This window comes from Ictalurus punctatus, chromosome 3, assembly GCF_001660625.3.
Source record: "Ictalurus punctatus breed USDA103 chromosome 3, Coco_2.0, whole genome shotgun sequence".
Lineage (NCBI taxonomy): Eukaryota > Metazoa > Chordata > Actinopteri > Siluriformes > Ictaluridae > Ictalurus > Ictalurus punctatus.
The window spans coordinates 17432727-17449657 of NC_030418.2; the positions used below are offsets into that span (position 1 = coordinate 17432727).

Genomic DNA, 16931 nt, shown 5'->3' on the forward strand with positions numbered 1-16931 from the left:
CAATTTGCTGTTATAATAACTTTTGGAATGGGACTGGGGATTCGCCCATTCAGCCAGAAGAGCATTAGTGAGGTCAGGCGTTGATATCAGGTTCCAATTTATACCAAAGGTGTTGATTTGAGGTTGAGGTCGGGGCTCTCTGTAGACAACTCAAGACCCAATCTTCCACTCCAACTTTGGCAAACCATGTCTTCATGGACCTCAATTTGTGCACAGGGGCATTGTAATGTTGGAATAGGTTTGAATTTGGCCACTGAGGCCCCATTTACACCTGGAATTAACATGCGTCCTCGGTGATCGGATCATAAGTGGTCAGTGCTAAATACAGGTGTGAATGGGCTCAAATGCGTCTTGGTGATCAGATCACTCAAACCATTTTTGGAGGTGCTCTGGGATTCATAGGATTCCTAATCAACTGTGTCATTGCCCTAACTATGTAAGCATTGTGAGATTGTCGGTACTCTATGGTAGAGTGCTGACTGGTAGAGCTACCTGCCACTAGGCTAATGGAAAAAGACGATGCTATAACAGCAGAGACCAAAGCAGCTGCTTTTCATAGCTTCATTTGTCATAAAAGGTTCATCAGCAGACCATAAAGGTCTACGAGCTGTGATTCTTGGGACATTTCAGCTGAAAAGAAAGAAGATTGATGTATAGAATTTGTGTGAAGGGCTTTCCCCAGCAGAAACGATGTATGGAAATTGTTCACTGTCAGATATGAAGGGCTATGCATCTCGGCCATCCACTCGTGATCCGATCACCCAGGACACACGTTAATGCTAGGTGTGAACCAGGTCTTACTTCCAGTGAAGAGAAACAGTAATGCAACAGCATGCTAAGAAGTCCTATACAGTTATGCGCTTCCAACTTGGTGGCAACAGATTAGTGATGGCCCTCATATGGATGTGATGGACAGGTGTCTACATATTTTTGTCCATATAGTGGATATATAAAGCCAGTTCCTGAACCATGCACATGAACACATTTGAACTTCAAAATCTAGAAAATTTTTAGTGCTATCAAAGAGTCTTTGACTTCTGGATAATTTTCTGTGTTATTTCACTCATGATATGAACTAAAATGAACATTTTCAGGTCTTTATTCATAACAGTTTTATTGTTTTGAGAAGTTGTTGTGAGCATTCGTTTCCATACAGAATATAAAGCAAAAAAAAATGGCCTGGTTTGTTGAGGGATTGAAATGAACTGGTGTTTACACTACAAATGACTGCAGCCAGTGTATGACTGACTAAAATATGTGACACAGCAGTTTGACAAATTAAGTTATTCATTCTTTTGTGGTTAAATTAAGCAAATACAAAGCACTGTCAGCTTTAGTACTCCATCAGACACTGTTTGTATTTCTGGTGCTGTAGTCTAATCATGTGCTACTCTGAATAGCTGTCTCTCTCTCTCTCTCTCTCTCTCTCTCTCTCTCTCTCTCACACACACTCTCACACACACTCTCTCACACACACACACACACACACACACACACACACACACACACACACACACACACACACACACACACCCACCCCCTTTTATTCTTTCTATGTCTCGTTTCTCTGTGTGTCTGTTGGATGGTAACTATAGTTTGTAAAGTTGTCGTCGGGTGCAATGTGATTTATGTGGAATTACGTTGGGTTCTCGGTGGGTGAATTACTCTAAATATATTTAGAATTACATGTCTGCAAACTTCAGCAGTTCTGTCCAGATAAATGACAGGGTTTCTTGAAATTTGTAGATTTATTAACATTAAAATTCCAGGCATGCATGGTTTGGGTTAACATCCGAAGCTATGAGATAATTTAGTAAAAGTTCCAATAATATAATTGGTTAAGTATTGGGGGGGGGGGGTATAGAAAGGAACATGCACATTCATATAAAACATCTACGACTGGCAGTTCAGAATTCTGCTGATCTGATGTAGAGCTTTCAATAAAATTATTTGTTTTGTATATTTTGGAGGTTTTCAGTCTGGATTATTACCTTGATGTCTGGACAGAAGCCGGTAGGATTGTTTTCTAGTAAAACTGGCTATAGCCAATAAAACCCCTTACTTTCTTTGTAAAAGAAGCTCTTTCTGCTTCGTTGCCAATGCATGTACATTTGTAATGTTTTCCCACAGGTGCTCCCATGAGGTTCAGGGGCTCCTGTGCTCTGGGGTTGTTATACCGCAACACACCGTACAAGACACACATGGCTGCACAGCGCTGGTGTTTTAAAAAGGATCCAGCTCGCATTCTGTTGTTGGAAACTATCAGCCTCTCTGCACTGGTTTAAATTATGGTCTAAGCAACGTTAATAGGGGACACATTTAGAGTTTAGCACTAGCAGATGATTTGTTTTGTATTTTTGTATTCCAATGTAGAGTATCTCCACTAGTTACAGTGAAATGAAATGAACCCTTTATGAGATTGTAGGACCGAGCGCATGTGAGGCAGCATGTTCTCCAAGTGCACACATCAGGCAGTTGCACTCACTCAGGTACTCAAGTTGCCTTTAGATGAAATATACATAGAGGGCAGAACAACTTTAATCCCCATTTTATTTTAGGTGATGTCACCCAGAGGTCACGCTGTGGGATTACTGTGGGATTGTCTCACCATGATGCCCCAACACCTCCATTCTTTATTTATTTACCCGTGTGGCCCTGGAGAGTGCTCCAAAGTACAGAGTCATATTTATCCTTTATTTAAGGAGATTGGCCCACACAAACCAGAGAGAGTGAGAGAGAGAGGAGAGGGGCAGGGGGGGTGATGGGCTGCTGATGGAATGTCTCTGCTTGCTGATGGCCTTCCAGATCAATACAACACAATTGTGTTCTCCAGCCTGAGAGACTAGGAGTGCCATGGTGGCACTTACGGGGTGATCGCCTCTGATGAAGTCTTTATTAGACTCTATTGACAGATTCATTTCAGCACTCTCTCCCATGTCTGTGCACTTCTTTTCCGACCCCCTTCTCTCACTGTAAAGTAATAGACACTAAGCCCACCCTTAAAAGTTCCTGGCTCTTGTGATATGATTTAGCACAATAGTTATTACACCCAGTGTTTTGAAAGCTTAGCAAATATTTCTTAGACTAGTTTTCCAAGTTACTTTTGTTTTTGTTCTATGATTCTGCTTTTCTGATGGACTTGAATAGAGTCATCTGTTCTTGAATACAACACCCTTTTCAAAGAATTTTCAGTGTGTTAATTCTTCTACAATGCAGCATCGAGTGTTTTCTCTAGAGAGAGCGCAAAGGACGCTCTGGTCCTATAGAAAAGGCTTGCAGCTGAAGATTTGCTTTTGGAGGCTCGTCTGAGAGCGAACTGGCCGAAGATAAAACAAAAGTGTGGAAATTTTTAAATTGTTTCATATTTGATTTCCAAACAAGCCTCGGGGATATTAGATATCCCAGCTAATACTCAGTGGTCACATGCGCTCATCTCAGGCTTTGAAGTCACAAGTTGCTTTTTTTATGAAGTAAATGTTCTGGAGAGACTTAATCCAGGCCGAATTAAAATGGCAAGCAGAGAGCAAGCTTAGCGTTTTCACTGCCTTTCGTGACTCGCCTAATTTTTCCCTTGTTGTTTTACCTGGTTTGTGTTTTGTAACCTCTCACCCTCATCTCGCCGTTGCTTTCAGAAGGGCTGCTTCCCATTCCTGGGTGGATTGGCCCGAGGTGCTTTCCCATCCACGCATGCAGCTCAGAGTCACATTCTGGACGTGCAGAGTGTAGTGCCCTGTGCTGCTGCTGTGATTTTACTGGCTCTGTGAGCTTAGGGATTTCTGTGCGGTAGGCTCTGATGTTTCTCATGAGAGCTCATCGGTGACAAATGCTGTGGTTGTAGGTGTATCTTTTTGGTTGTAGTTAAAATTTTACATGATGCAAAACAGTCATATTAGGTGGTTGGGACGTTTGTATTACCTCAAAGCCTTTAATATATGTTATTTGAATCTTTAAAAAAAGCCTACACTTTGCCCTCAGTGCAATTTCCATGCTTTTTTTATTAGACCAAAATCCCCATGTATTATGAGAAAAAGTTTGTTTTCTTGAACAGTTGTTACTCAGTTGAGACATTTCATTAATGGTAAATCCTAGAATTTATACCACTACTTTAGCAAAGCTTCTAGAAATTGAATTGTAATAAGATATCCCACACTGCTGGTGATTTAAACCTGCCCCAGGAAATCTTGCTCGCTGTTTTGAACTCACTGTTGCTATTGCTTACTCTGTTTTACTCTTTCCCTCGTGTTCCTCTCTATCTGTGGAGCCCTTTTTTCTTCTTTTTTTCTTTAAAAAAACAACAAACAAAAAAACAAACAAACCTTGTTGTGGACATGTTTAGGACTTTTAACTTTATCTGCAACTCAGTGTAGATGTGTCATGTTTTGCTTTACTATTGAGGATCTGTAGGTTGCTTCGGTCAAGCAAGGAAGTGTTCCTAGGTTATTAACACATAATTGGCCTAAATAAGCCGAGTGTTTGGACATGCATTGATGTGTCATTTGTTCTCTTTCAGACCTCTCTGAAGTGGAGCCCAACGTGTTTCTCCGACCCTTCTTGGAAGTTGTTCGCTCGGAGGACACAACCGGACCAATCACCGGCCTTGCTCTCACTTCTGTCAACAAGTTCCTCTCTTATGGCCTCATTGGTAAAATTCATTTGACCTTATTTCCATGTTAACTTTATTGTTTCAGGTTTTTAATGGAATTTCATTTAATTGTAAGAAGCATTGTGATTTCTGTGAACTAAAAAAGTTACAAACATTTACAGGATGATGTGTATATATGTATGTGTGTGTGTGTGTATGTATGTGTGCATATATACATGCATATACACATGTATAAAATATAGAAATTCAAAACAACACAATGTCCAGTAAAAATATTAACACGAAGCAGAAATACATTAGAAGAAAGTAAATTCGCAATTGTTCACCTAAATAAGGTCTCTGACTGCAGAAGTATATTTATTTTCTCATGCTTCTACTGTAACATGTACTCTGATTTGCTCGCATTATTCAACTCGTTCAACCACACACATCCTCACACACACACACGCAAAATGTTTGTGCTGTCTCTTTCCCTCTCCCTCTCTCCTTCGCTCGCTCGTTACAGGAGGCACTGAAAGCACAAACAGACAGGCACAAGTAAATTGCCTAATCCTACACGGGTCAGAATCACGTGTTACCTGCCAGTTCGACCCGCCTCCTCTACATCTACAGCTGACCCTCGACCACGCCCCTGCCGCCTCAATTGCATATACTATGCATAGTCCAAAATGTTACAGTTCAAAATAAACACTGAAATGAGATGGCTGGATTTTTCTAGTTTGTCCTAAACATTTTCAGAAATTAGGAAAGCGTTTGTGTGTATGATTTTCTAAAATGTTTAACTGAAGATTTATGGACAGTTTTGTTTGTAGATTTTGCTGCATAAAATGCCCTACCCCTGGGAGGCGCACTAATCAGACTAAGCTAGTGATTAGCACAGTCTATCCATAGCCTTAGTAGAGAAATATGGCGTGATGCTGCCAGTGAATGTCCGAAACCAACACACAGCTCCAGATGTTAGCCATCCATAATTTTTCTCTAATCTCCCATAAATAGTGGGGGGGGGTTGTTGAATAAATAATATGACAGCACTTGTCAAGCAACTGTATGGTTCGCACAACAAAATCGAGATGGAGAGACCTGCTATGACCTGAAGTGCTACAGTTGCAACAAGGAGTTACTTGACCCATCATTTAGTCAGTTTTTTTAAGTAACAAGGGAGAAAATGTACTAGCCATGACATAAACATATCAGTGTTGAGCATGATGTGATGTTTAAATTGAGAAAAATGAATGTAGTTCATTGGAATTCACAAGCTTGTTACATGGATTTGTTTTTACCCAAATGGCAACTGAATTGCATCAAGTGAACAATAGGCACAGGAGAGGAAATATTCACACATGCACATGCCTAACAAATAAGCCATGGACTCCCAGAGGTCTGCTGTCACTCCAAATCCAGCACTGATCTCTTATCCAGCATCTCATCAGGGGGTTCACATGTATGAGTTTCTATGGCAACCAGCCTGGGGCTGTCCAAAAGATGGGCTGTCTTGCCATAGGAGGGATCAGATATGCACACGCGCTGGCATGGCCTCTGTCATAAGCTAAAGTTTTCTCAGACCATCCTGCGTGCTGTTAACACTTCACCGCAGATAACGAGTTTATGTATCGGTGCGGTGTTTGTGTGATTTATGTCCGTCTCTAGTTTATATTTTTGTGGGTACTGAAATCATGTAGATATCATTTTTTAAAAACCTTTTTCTGTGGGCGGATGCACACACACACACGCACGCGCACACACACACACACACACACACACACACACACACACACACACACACACACACACACACACACACACACACACACAGAGCGAGAGTTGCTTTAATCCCAAGTGAGGAGCCCGATATCTTAATGCAGTTGTATGAGTTTGTTATTAAATGACCTTTTGGCATGCAAGTGATTTTACGATGACTGACAGGTTATGCTCATTCACTCTCTCCTAATGTGCTATGAAGAGTGACATTATCATTACTCTGAATAAGCATTCCATAGACGAAACTCATACCACTCCCTACAGTTCTATAGTTCCAGTGGGCTCTCCGAATGATTTGGCCATTGTGGAACGCAGCATCTGTACAGCTGACTTTCTAGATTTTGCTCTCACTAATTCAGCTCTTCAGGCTTCAAAGCACCTTTGCTGGAGTACAGTTAGCCTGAAACGAGGAGGTTACAGACTTCATGACACTTCGCATGTCCAGTAAACGTTCTTCACTGCATGAAGAGCACTGCCATCTGTTGGTCATATATGGAACTCCAGTTGCATTTATCACTTTTGTCTGCCTATCCGACACCAGCAATTTTTCTGTATTTATACACATTATACTTGTTTGTGTATTTAGGACAGTTGCAGCTTTATGCTTTTTTTTTTTTTTTTTTTTTTTTTTTTTTTTTTTTAATATTTATTTATTTATTTATTCATTTATTTATGTATTGTGCTATTCTTTAATGCAACATAGTCCACGCTGTTTAAATTGCTTTCTAGCCAGCGCTCGTCTCCTGAGACTTACAGCATGTGCTTTTTATCAACCGGTCCCTGCTGACATGTCTCGTTGTCTCTCACTCCGTGTGTACAGTGAGACCCGAGCCCTTCTAGCGCACTGGGGGGTCTGTGTTTGTATGAGCGAGTTCGTTTGCCGAGGGTTTAATTCCCCTCAAATCTCAGGCCTGAGGTTGGCTGGCTCTGGGGGATGGCCACACTGACAGATTTCGAGATCCTACTTTTCCCACTCTCCCGTTCCTGCTACTTTTTTTTTTCCCTTTTTTTTTTTTTCCTTTTCCACCCGATTCCCTCACACTAAGTTTTTCTGCTCCAGTTCAATTGGGGTGACTAGTCAGTGGATGAAAAATCATGCATGATGAGCATTTTACGCTGCTTATTATGAATGAAGGTGCATGTGTGTGACTGGGCTATATAAGACACAAGCTTTATATTATTTAGTGATTTGAGTTTAAAATAAAGAATATATTTGCTTGATTTGTTATACACTTCACCCAGACAAGAAATTATCTTAATGCTAGTTTATGAGCATCTGTATATTTTTGGCTTAAAGTTAAGGATGCTCATCATAAATCCTGTTCCATGATTTGGCATTTTCAGTAATGATAGTGTCTGAATGTACTTTGACTTACCATCTTACTACACGACAGCTGTTTGAGCCCCACTCTCACACACATGCACACAGTCCCTCAGCCCCACCCGTACTGCTGTTATTTCAACAAGGACCCTGCCGCCTGTCTGTGTAGCTGGTGCCAAGTGAGGATTAGTATTTTAGATGACTTCTAATGTTGTGCTGAATAGCCCATAGCTCTGGTTTCCGTGGAGATTGGGCATTTGGAAGAGCGTCTCGTGTTTATTGGGGCCTTTGTTTCTATATAAGCGTTAAATTCACTAGTGCTCATAAACCTTTTTTCGCCATGTGGTCTCTATAAACAGTCTTAAGATTGGATGATTTAAGACTGGATTGAGAGGGTTCCCATATTTTCTTCATAAATTTTAATGCTCCTCATTAGCCTCATTGTAAGTTTTCGAATGTATTTAAATCCTTTATATCGGTGATTGTTCTTTACTTTTTTTTTTTGCATGTCCATCCCAGTATTTTCTGGAAACGTTGGAATACAAGAGTTCATTCTACAGGCTAATTAAATAAAACTCAGGAAATTGTCTGCCATTTGAAGCATGACTTGTGAAGCAGCAGAATGAAGGCCACCTTTTCTCAGCTCCGTCCTCTTTTGTGTAGCTAGTAATAAGCGAAATGTTCTCTCATCTCGGTACTCTACCTGCAGCAAGAGCCCTGGTTTCCATTCCAGACAGCGTGTGCTTATTAGTTAATGAAATACTCTTTAAAGGCGTTGGGAAAGAAAAGCAGCCTGGCTCCAGCTTGCTTTCTGGCCCAGCTTAGGTTTCAAAACACTGGATCCCGTTGCCTAGACAGCCAATTTACCCACCTGCCCACAAAGGACACATCTGGTGATTAGATGTCAGATGGCTGTGATAGACCCTTCTCATGGAGTACTGTGAATGGAAGGGCTGTGATGGGATGAACCAAGCTAAATGTATAAGATTTATTGTTTGACACTTCACCATAGGCAGTGCACCTTCTGAATGCAGTATGTCGTTATTACAAATATTAACTCCTTAATATGCATCTGAAGCTTTAAGAAATGCCTGGCTCCTTTAATATGTTTTGACCGTTGTCCATTACAGATGCCAATCATGAAGGAGCAGCAGAGGGGATTGAGAACATGGCTGACGCGGTCACTCATGCAAGATTTGTGGGGACGGACCCTGCTAGTGATGAAGTGGTGCTTATGAAAATCCTCCAGGTAATGGCCTGACAACTTCAAATCTGACAAAAGTGTTGGAAGTACACAAAAATGGCACTGGGCAATGTGCAACATAATACATTGTGCCACAGTACACTTTACTGAGATCTCCTGGATATAATCAGTGGGTTTATAATACTGACTGAATCCACTATCATCACAGTAATGAATTAAAAAATGTTTTATTTGTTCAGTTTTTTTTCTTTCTTCTTTTTATTGTGTTAAATAATTTGTGTGTGAGAGAGACAGCGTCTCATCCGGGATGTGTTCTGGCTTCGCACTCTGTGTTCTCCATTGCAACCCTGACCAGGATGCAGCAGTTATCGAAGATGTCATTACTGACATTATACTTTAGTTTTTCGTTTTCTTTTTTAAATGTGGCACACATTGTATATCATGCATTGTGAAAGTATTGTCATATCGTCCGCTCCTACACAAAAATGACACTGCAGCTATTTGCTTTTGTCAACTTATTAGTCACTTAATGCTGACTTTGCTTGTGACGTTTCAGGTTTTGAGGACTTTGTTGCTGACTCCAGTGGGAGCCCATCTGACGAACGAGTCTGTGTGTGAGATCATGCAGTCCTGCTTCCGCATTTGTTTTGAGATGAGACTAAGTGGTGAGCCGTGCAGCTGAGCCTGCTCCAGTCCCCTTGAAACATTATTACCAGCCATACATCTCTAAGTGAATAAGACAACCAATGCAGTCTTGGTTATTATATTGACATTTTCAGCTGTTATGTTGGCACAGTTAAATCTTCAGTGCTGACCCAGTGTATGTCAGACCGCAGTTCACAGCTCCCTGCCCCCAGTCTCTGAGCAGGGCACTAATAAAGCCTAGCACTAATCCTGGCCAAACAGAGCGGGACTCTCGGGTCCTGAGCTACTGCTGCTCCCACTTTTCTAAGCTAACCTCCTGCTCACTCCATCCGTGCTCTGTCTTCCCTCCACAGAGCTGCTGAGGAAATCAGCCGAACACACGCTGGTGGACATGGTGCAGCTGCTCTTCTCCAGGTAACCAGAGAGAGGGGAATGGATGAGTGTGGAAGAGAAAGACAGCGAGTGAGGGGGTTGGAGGGGATTAAGGACCCTGTTGTCTGCTGGGTGTAAACATAATCAAACCGAACCTGAAACCAAACACAGCAGGAACTTGTTTTGTGTCCTTAACGGTTTCTAGTTTCACTCTCAGATGATTCCCTAGCTTTTCCACTTCCGACGTACAAAAGGTTCTTTTCCCAGCCAAACGCTAATGAGATTGCGACACTGCGAAGCCTCGCAGGATTCAGACTGCATTTATAATTTTTTTCTATTATTATTACATGAACAAAACCCCCTCCCACGGAGGTTTTAACTGCGCGTGGTGTTTAAGGAAAAACAGGCTTTGATTTAGATTTGATGTCTTTATTTAGTGCACTATTGCGCTGCAATGAATGTCATCAAATTGTATGCAGCACCACTTTGTCCTGCTTTTCAGGTCATAGTGTGCTGCTTCTCTAATGCAATAACATGATTATGGGATGGCATTTATCAGAGGTGCGTATCCGTGGAGACAGCACTTGTATTAGGCTTCCAGTCACATCCCACACAGACAAGAGAATGAGCCTACAAAGCAACCTGGTCTACCATCTGCATATAGATGAGAACTGTATATGCACACACACAACTTATACACACAGAAATGCCATCTTTTGAAAAAACCAAATCATAATTTCTTTGAAAGCTTTTTCTCTTTTTCTGTTTTGTAAGTACATAAACATATGCTGAAACCCAGTGTCCTTGAGATGCCCATCAGTACCTTATTTATATGGAGACTTTGTAATTAAGCACCTTTTTGTCTCTTCAGTATGCATACACACACACCTTTGCTCCTGCTGTTCTTGTATTATTTCTTAGACTCTCTTGTCCATGATGTCTTTATAATAAGGGTGAAAGGCCTTAACAACGAGTATGTATTTGTGTTTGTGTGTGCATGCATGTAAAAGAGCAGTAATAAGCAGTGGATGTCGTTTGTGTACGCATGCGCGTGTGTGGCTGTGTGAGAGATGGAGTAATGAACAGCAGATCTTATTGAGTGCTCAGGAGGAGGCTTAAGCAGTCTGCTGAAAGCATTAGGGATGCTAATCTGTTGGACTCACAGATCATCCAATAATTGAGCCAGCAAGACAACACTCTATTAACGCAGAGCAGAGTTAACATCAGGTCTTGTCTCTCCCACTGTGTGAGAGGTGATGGCTTATTTAAGGCAAAGCTGCAGAGTCCACACAACGCACCATGAGAACATCATCTCATCTAATTCAGTTAATGAACCGGCAGCACAGGTCAAAAAGTCATGACACTCGAACAAAGATGGCAGCTCCGCTGACATATTGTCTTCCAACCAGACCATGATGGGCCTATTAGAATGAACAAGACTTTTAATTTGGGCCAGCTGGACAAGAACCACATTCCCCCAGTTCTTAATCTCAGCTAGAACTTCTTTAAAATTTCCTTTGTACTTGACACATAGTTATGGTGTGATGTCATAACGTAGTGTGGGTTCATATAATACAGATGTCCTGAGTAAAAAAAAAAACAAACAAAAAAAAATTTATTTACTCATTTACTGTGCTCTCATTCTATTCTCAATGCAGATTACCACAGTTTAAAGAGGAGGCTAAAAGTTTTGTGGGCACCAACATGAAGAAGGTAAATATCAAAGATGTGTTGAGTGATTGAATTGAGTGTCTCAGTTGACTTTGTCTCATCTGTCTGCTTTCCCTGGTGCCTTAATCTTAGCCCGGCTTCCCTTACATCTGTTATCCCTACACAGCTTTGTACAAAGATACAGCTCATTTATCGTCATGTCTCATCATTCAGCTCTTCCATAAATCAATTCGTTCTGACATTGATAAATATCTGATCATATTATACTTATATTAATATGATTGACAATATTGGATCTGTGGATTATTATAATAATAATAATTATTATTACATATTTTTTGAGAGACCCACATTTCCTTCCTAATGCTGTGATGCAGTGTGTCTCTTTTCCTTTCCCATAGTACCTTTCTGTGCTGGTTCTTTTCTACAGATCCCAGGCTGTATCCTGGACAGACAAGATCTTATTCATGCAGTTCACCCTAGAAACCCCAATCAGAGTGGTTTAGACAGGGTACTTTTTGTTTATATAAAGTGGGAATAATGATTCGGCCACAGCTAGTGCATTTAAATACACTGGGAGGCATGGCTTAAAGCAGTGACTGCATGGGTTTTTTGAAGTACATTCTAAATAACAAATGCTATAGCAACATTAAATTGTAATTCAAAAGTAAAATACTTAAAATAATGAGTACTAAAATGATTAACGTAATGTGCTGATGCCATAATGTGTCAGATATTCTAGATAGTATTATAATACAGTAATACTTAAATATGTGATATGAAGTCTGAAGTACACTTTAAACCAGGTTTAACTAGTTAACAGGATTGCTTGCATCACCCTGATATATGTGGCTCTTTGGTTCACACTGTCTGTGAATTGATGATGGAAGATGAAAACCACTGTTACAGCAATAGTACCCATATTAGCATGTGGGCATAAACAACAGTTTTCACGGGGAAAAAAATCAACACACTTTTTTCTGAATACGCATAACATGTACATAATATGCCATATATATATATATATATAGTGTGTATGTCATGTGAAAAAATAAGTACACCCCATGGAAATTGTTGCATTCTTTTACATTTGAACAAGCAAACATTTGGTCCTCTTTGAAACAGTGCCTATTAATAAAGTTGATAGAGGTATCAAATGACAGGTAAAGTTGATAGAGGCATCAAATAAATTATTACAAAATTGACATTTTGTAGTAATTTTCACATTTTAAATGAACAAAAAGCAGATAAGTCACAATGAAAAAGTAAGTACATCCCTACATCACAGCTTCAAATCCATAAAATTAGAATCAGGTGTTCAAGATCGTAATCAGAACCTGCTTAGAGAGTGCAGGTGAAACCTGTTATTTATACCAATGTCATATCTAGTGTCTGGTGTTCCCTCTGTTATTGAGGTATGTAGTGTCATCATGCCAAGATCTAAAGAGTTCTATAAGACCTTCAGAAAAAAGGTTGGGGATGCCTTGCAACTGTTGGTGTCAAAGTGCATGCTTCTACAGTCAGAAAGAGATTGCACAAAGTTGACCTGCATGGGAGGCATGCCAGGAAAAAGCTTTTGCTGTCTAAAAAGGACATTAGAGCAAGACTATGGTTTGCCGGTGAGCATACAGGCAGAGACCAGGCTTTTTGGAATAATGTGCTTTGGACAGACGGATAGAGCTGTTTGGCCACTGTAACAGCAGACATGTTTGTTGGTGACCAAAGACAGCTTTTCAGGAGAAGCACGTCATACCAACTGTGAAGCACAGTGGTGGAAATGTTCTGGTTTGGGGTTGCTTCACTGCTTCAGGGACTGGACACCTTGTATTCATTGATCCCACTGGTAATTTTGTGTCATATCTAAGAGAGCTTGTACATAATGTGAGGCCATCTGTTTGAAAGTTAAACCGAAAGTGGACCTCCTAGAGGGGGCAAAACTATCTTCTGAGGGTGTACTTACTTTTTCCACAGAAGAATATCACATCTGTTGTATAAATGATTGTAAAAACAAATTTTCCTTGTGGTTTTGTTCAAGAATATCAACTTTATTAATAGGCACTGTTTCAAAGAGGATCAAATGTTTGCTTGTCCTAATATGTCCAAAAAGCCAACAATATCCATGGGGTGTGCTTATTTTTTTTCACATGACTGTGTGTGTGTGTGTGTGTGTGTGTGTGTGTGTGTGTGTGTGTGTGCGTGTGCACGCACGCACGCGTGTGTATGTATATATCTCACTCTCTCTATATCTCTATGTATGTATGTCTTAGCCTGCACATGATGAGTGTTTGTCTGCAGTATGTAATACCCCTCTTGGATGTTCTACAAATGCATTAGGTTCCCTTCTGTGTGTTTGTGAGGGTGTTTGACAGGTTATTTATGAAGAGTCATACGTGCCTTCATAGGAGTTGCATGTGTGTTTCAGTATGTATTATATGGAATATATATAAATGGAGATCTTCATATTTGATTAGGGGTGTGTGTGTGTCTCAGCGTCAGCCCTGTGCATGGTGTGGTGCACTCTGCTGTCATGCTTCTGTATTGTCTGCATGTGTAATGTGTTCATCACTAATCCTGGGGCATGCCCCTTCTCTCCTGAGGCTTACAATATCTTATGGAAAAACAAACGAGTCCAGGTAAGGAGAAGAGTTTGCAGTCAATGATTAATATATCTTCCTCCATCCTATCTCCTTCCTGACCCATGATTTTCCAGTTTTTCTGCTATTGAATGTGAATGATATCTTTTATTGTATATCAAAAAGACAAATAGGCAGGCTTTATATAGCAGGTTCTTTCATGGTGTGGCTCTTCAAAGATGGTGTGTCACTGTAACTTTGAATTTATGTAACTTTCTAGACTGAATATATCTCACAGTGAAAAGATGAGTCCTTGATAAGGTTTTACATGTCAGGATTTTATCTTTGCATGTTCATCTGTTCCTACCTTGTCACTTCCTGTCTTACATATGCAAGTTATGCCATCATCAGAGGACTCCCATCTACACAGAGCTTATTTGACATAATGTGCATCTTAACAAGTGCATGTGGAATGAGTTCCAGATGAAACTTTTGTCATTCTTTGGTTTTCAGGGCCTGTACTTTAATTTTGTCTGCTTTTTAGCTGAAGATGCGTGCTGGTGGAATGACAGAATCATCCAAGTGGAAGAAACAAAAGCGTTCTCCTCGTCCCTCTCGTCACATGGTGCGCAGCCCCTCCGGACAGATAGACCAGGCCCAGCTCAGCACTCTCAGCAACAACCTCTCTGGTAAACCCTTAGCTCATACACTGTCAGCTATCTTGCACTGAGTTTTGTTTGTCTAACGAATAGTGAAAGACTCATTGTATATTCATTGTCAAGGGTCTTCATCATCGAGGGCATCAAGTGCCCATTTATTTCCTTAAGGAATTGTGCTTTTTCTTCACAGAGCCCTAAAAATGGTGTGCAGTAGTCCCAAAGACTACTTAAAAATCAGAGAAGGAGAAAACACTGTTAATAGACAAGTTAACAGCCCATATTAGAAAATGCACAAACTAAGGAAGTTTTTAGACTTCGTTAGTAATTAAGGTCATGTGATTTTGGCCTGTTTTTATCATTTGTTTGATCATCCAAACAAACTGCAGAAACAATTTTTTCTCTATCAGTTACATGGCCTGTGTGCATTGGCCTTTAGTTAACATGCAATATACATTTACTTATGCTTTAAACCCCCCCTCCCCCAAATCTTGTTATTCAGGTGTCATAGTATGTGTGGGCCGTAGTATGAAAGAGACAGCACTGTTCGTGAGGGATAAAATGGATGGTGGTAACCGTCAGATGGTGAAGTGATGTGGTGATTGTCATTTTTCCTGTGTAATTCGCAAATGTTCAGGTGCCAGTCCTATTTGAAAATAAAAAATAGTTTTTTAGTAGGGATTTTCTGCTTTAACTCATGTAAAGCAATGCATCATATACATGGAATAGAATCAGGTGTCTTAGAGAAGACGAACAATAAACCACAAGGTACCTTGAGAATTCAGAAATGCAACTTTACAGACAAGGTTATAAAGTGATAATTTTTCATCTGTGTGTCTCTAGGTGGAGTGCCATTTATTGATCAACAAGGTGATGGTATGGCAGTGCTGCCTGTTTCTGATAGTGCAGCTTCCTCCATCTCCAGCCCTACTACAGACAGTGGACTGTCCAACTGCTCTAAAACCACATCTAAAGAAGACCTCACAGACCTGGAGAGCTGCTCCACAGCCACCACTCCCAGCATAGCAGCCTCCACTGATGCTAGCATGCTCGACACACAGGTAAAACTCTAGTGTGGTGTGTGTGTGTGTGTGTGTGTGTGTGTGTATGTATGTATGTATGTATATATATATATATATATATAATATAATATAATATAGCAGCGCCGGGGCTGAATCTGCCTGTTTTGGACAACATGACTATAATATACGGTATAATGGAAATAATATGCTGCTGTGTTAGCTGTTTAGCTTTTGTCAGATAGCCAGGAAGTGTACATGTACTTCCTGTCAGGTCATGCTATGTTTTAATATCATGCCTGATGAATATTGTTGTATATTGTTGTCTTTTTCCTTTTGTGATAATTACTGAGAATTGTCTGTGTTATGTTTTGTTGACAGAGTGAGGGTAGACAGGTAGAACGTACTCAGTCTGCCTCAGTAGAGTCCATTCCTGAGGTGCTGGAGGACCGAGATTTATTAGTAGATCAGTCTGACTCTGCATCTGTGCATGACATGGACTATGTAAATCCCAGAGGAGTGCGCTTCACTCAGTCTACCCAGAGAGAGGGTACAGTTGTATTCTGTTTTATGCAGTCTGATTAAAAATTTTGTAAATAAGCCCAGTGTTTCCTAAAACGTGCCTGCTACGTTCCATTTCCGTCAGGTGCAGCGCTGATCCCATATGGACTCCCATGTCTGAGAGAGCTTTTCCGCTTTCTTATTTCTCTCACCAACCCTCATGACCGCCACAACTCCGATGTGATGAAGCACATGGGTTTGCAGCTGCTCAATGTGGCTCTGGAGGCCACACACATCGCTCCCTACCAGTCACTGCTGGTCCTAGTCAAAGATGAGCTCTGCAGACATCTCATACAGGTAGACATTTTCTCTGTGGATTTTCTTGTGTGCTTTTTGTATGTATTTTTTACATAGGGTAAAAATAATTCAATAACTTGGAGTTCTGTTTTGTAGTTATTAAGTGAAGACCGAATGAATTTGTATGCTGCTTCCTTACGAGTCTGCTTTCTGCTGTTTGAGAGCATGCGTGGACATCTCAAATTTCAGCTTGAGGTATGTGAACATTGCCACAAATACAAATTTCTAGATTTAAATTTGTTCAAATGTAA

At 40.6% G+C, this 16931-nt stretch overlaps 1 protein-coding gene across 3 annotated transcripts in view; it reads left to right on the top strand.

The window, feature by feature from the left end:
• Positions 1-16931, top strand: part of gbf1 (golgi brefeldin A resistant guanine nucleotide exchange factor 1) — a 60936-nt gene that overhangs the window by 28127 nt on the left and 15878 nt on the right. For all 3 annotated transcript variants that reach the window (XM_053679705.1, XM_017463467.3, XM_017463469.3), the window contains 10 exons: positions 4511-4642; positions 8813-8931; positions 9443-9551; positions 9885-9945; positions 11562-11616; positions 14692-14836; positions 15647-15864; positions 16204-16372; positions 16469-16680; positions 16777-16875. In XM_053679705.1, the coding sequence (XP_053535680.1) occupies positions 4511-4642; positions 8813-8931; positions 9443-9551; positions 9885-9945; positions 11562-11616; positions 14692-14836; positions 15647-15864; positions 16204-16372; positions 16469-16680; positions 16777-16875 (1319 nt within the window). The remainder of the gene's footprint in view (positions 1-4510; positions 4643-8812; positions 8932-9442; positions 9552-9884; positions 9946-11561; positions 11617-14691; positions 14837-15646; positions 15865-16203; positions 16373-16468; positions 16681-16776; positions 16876-16931) is intronic.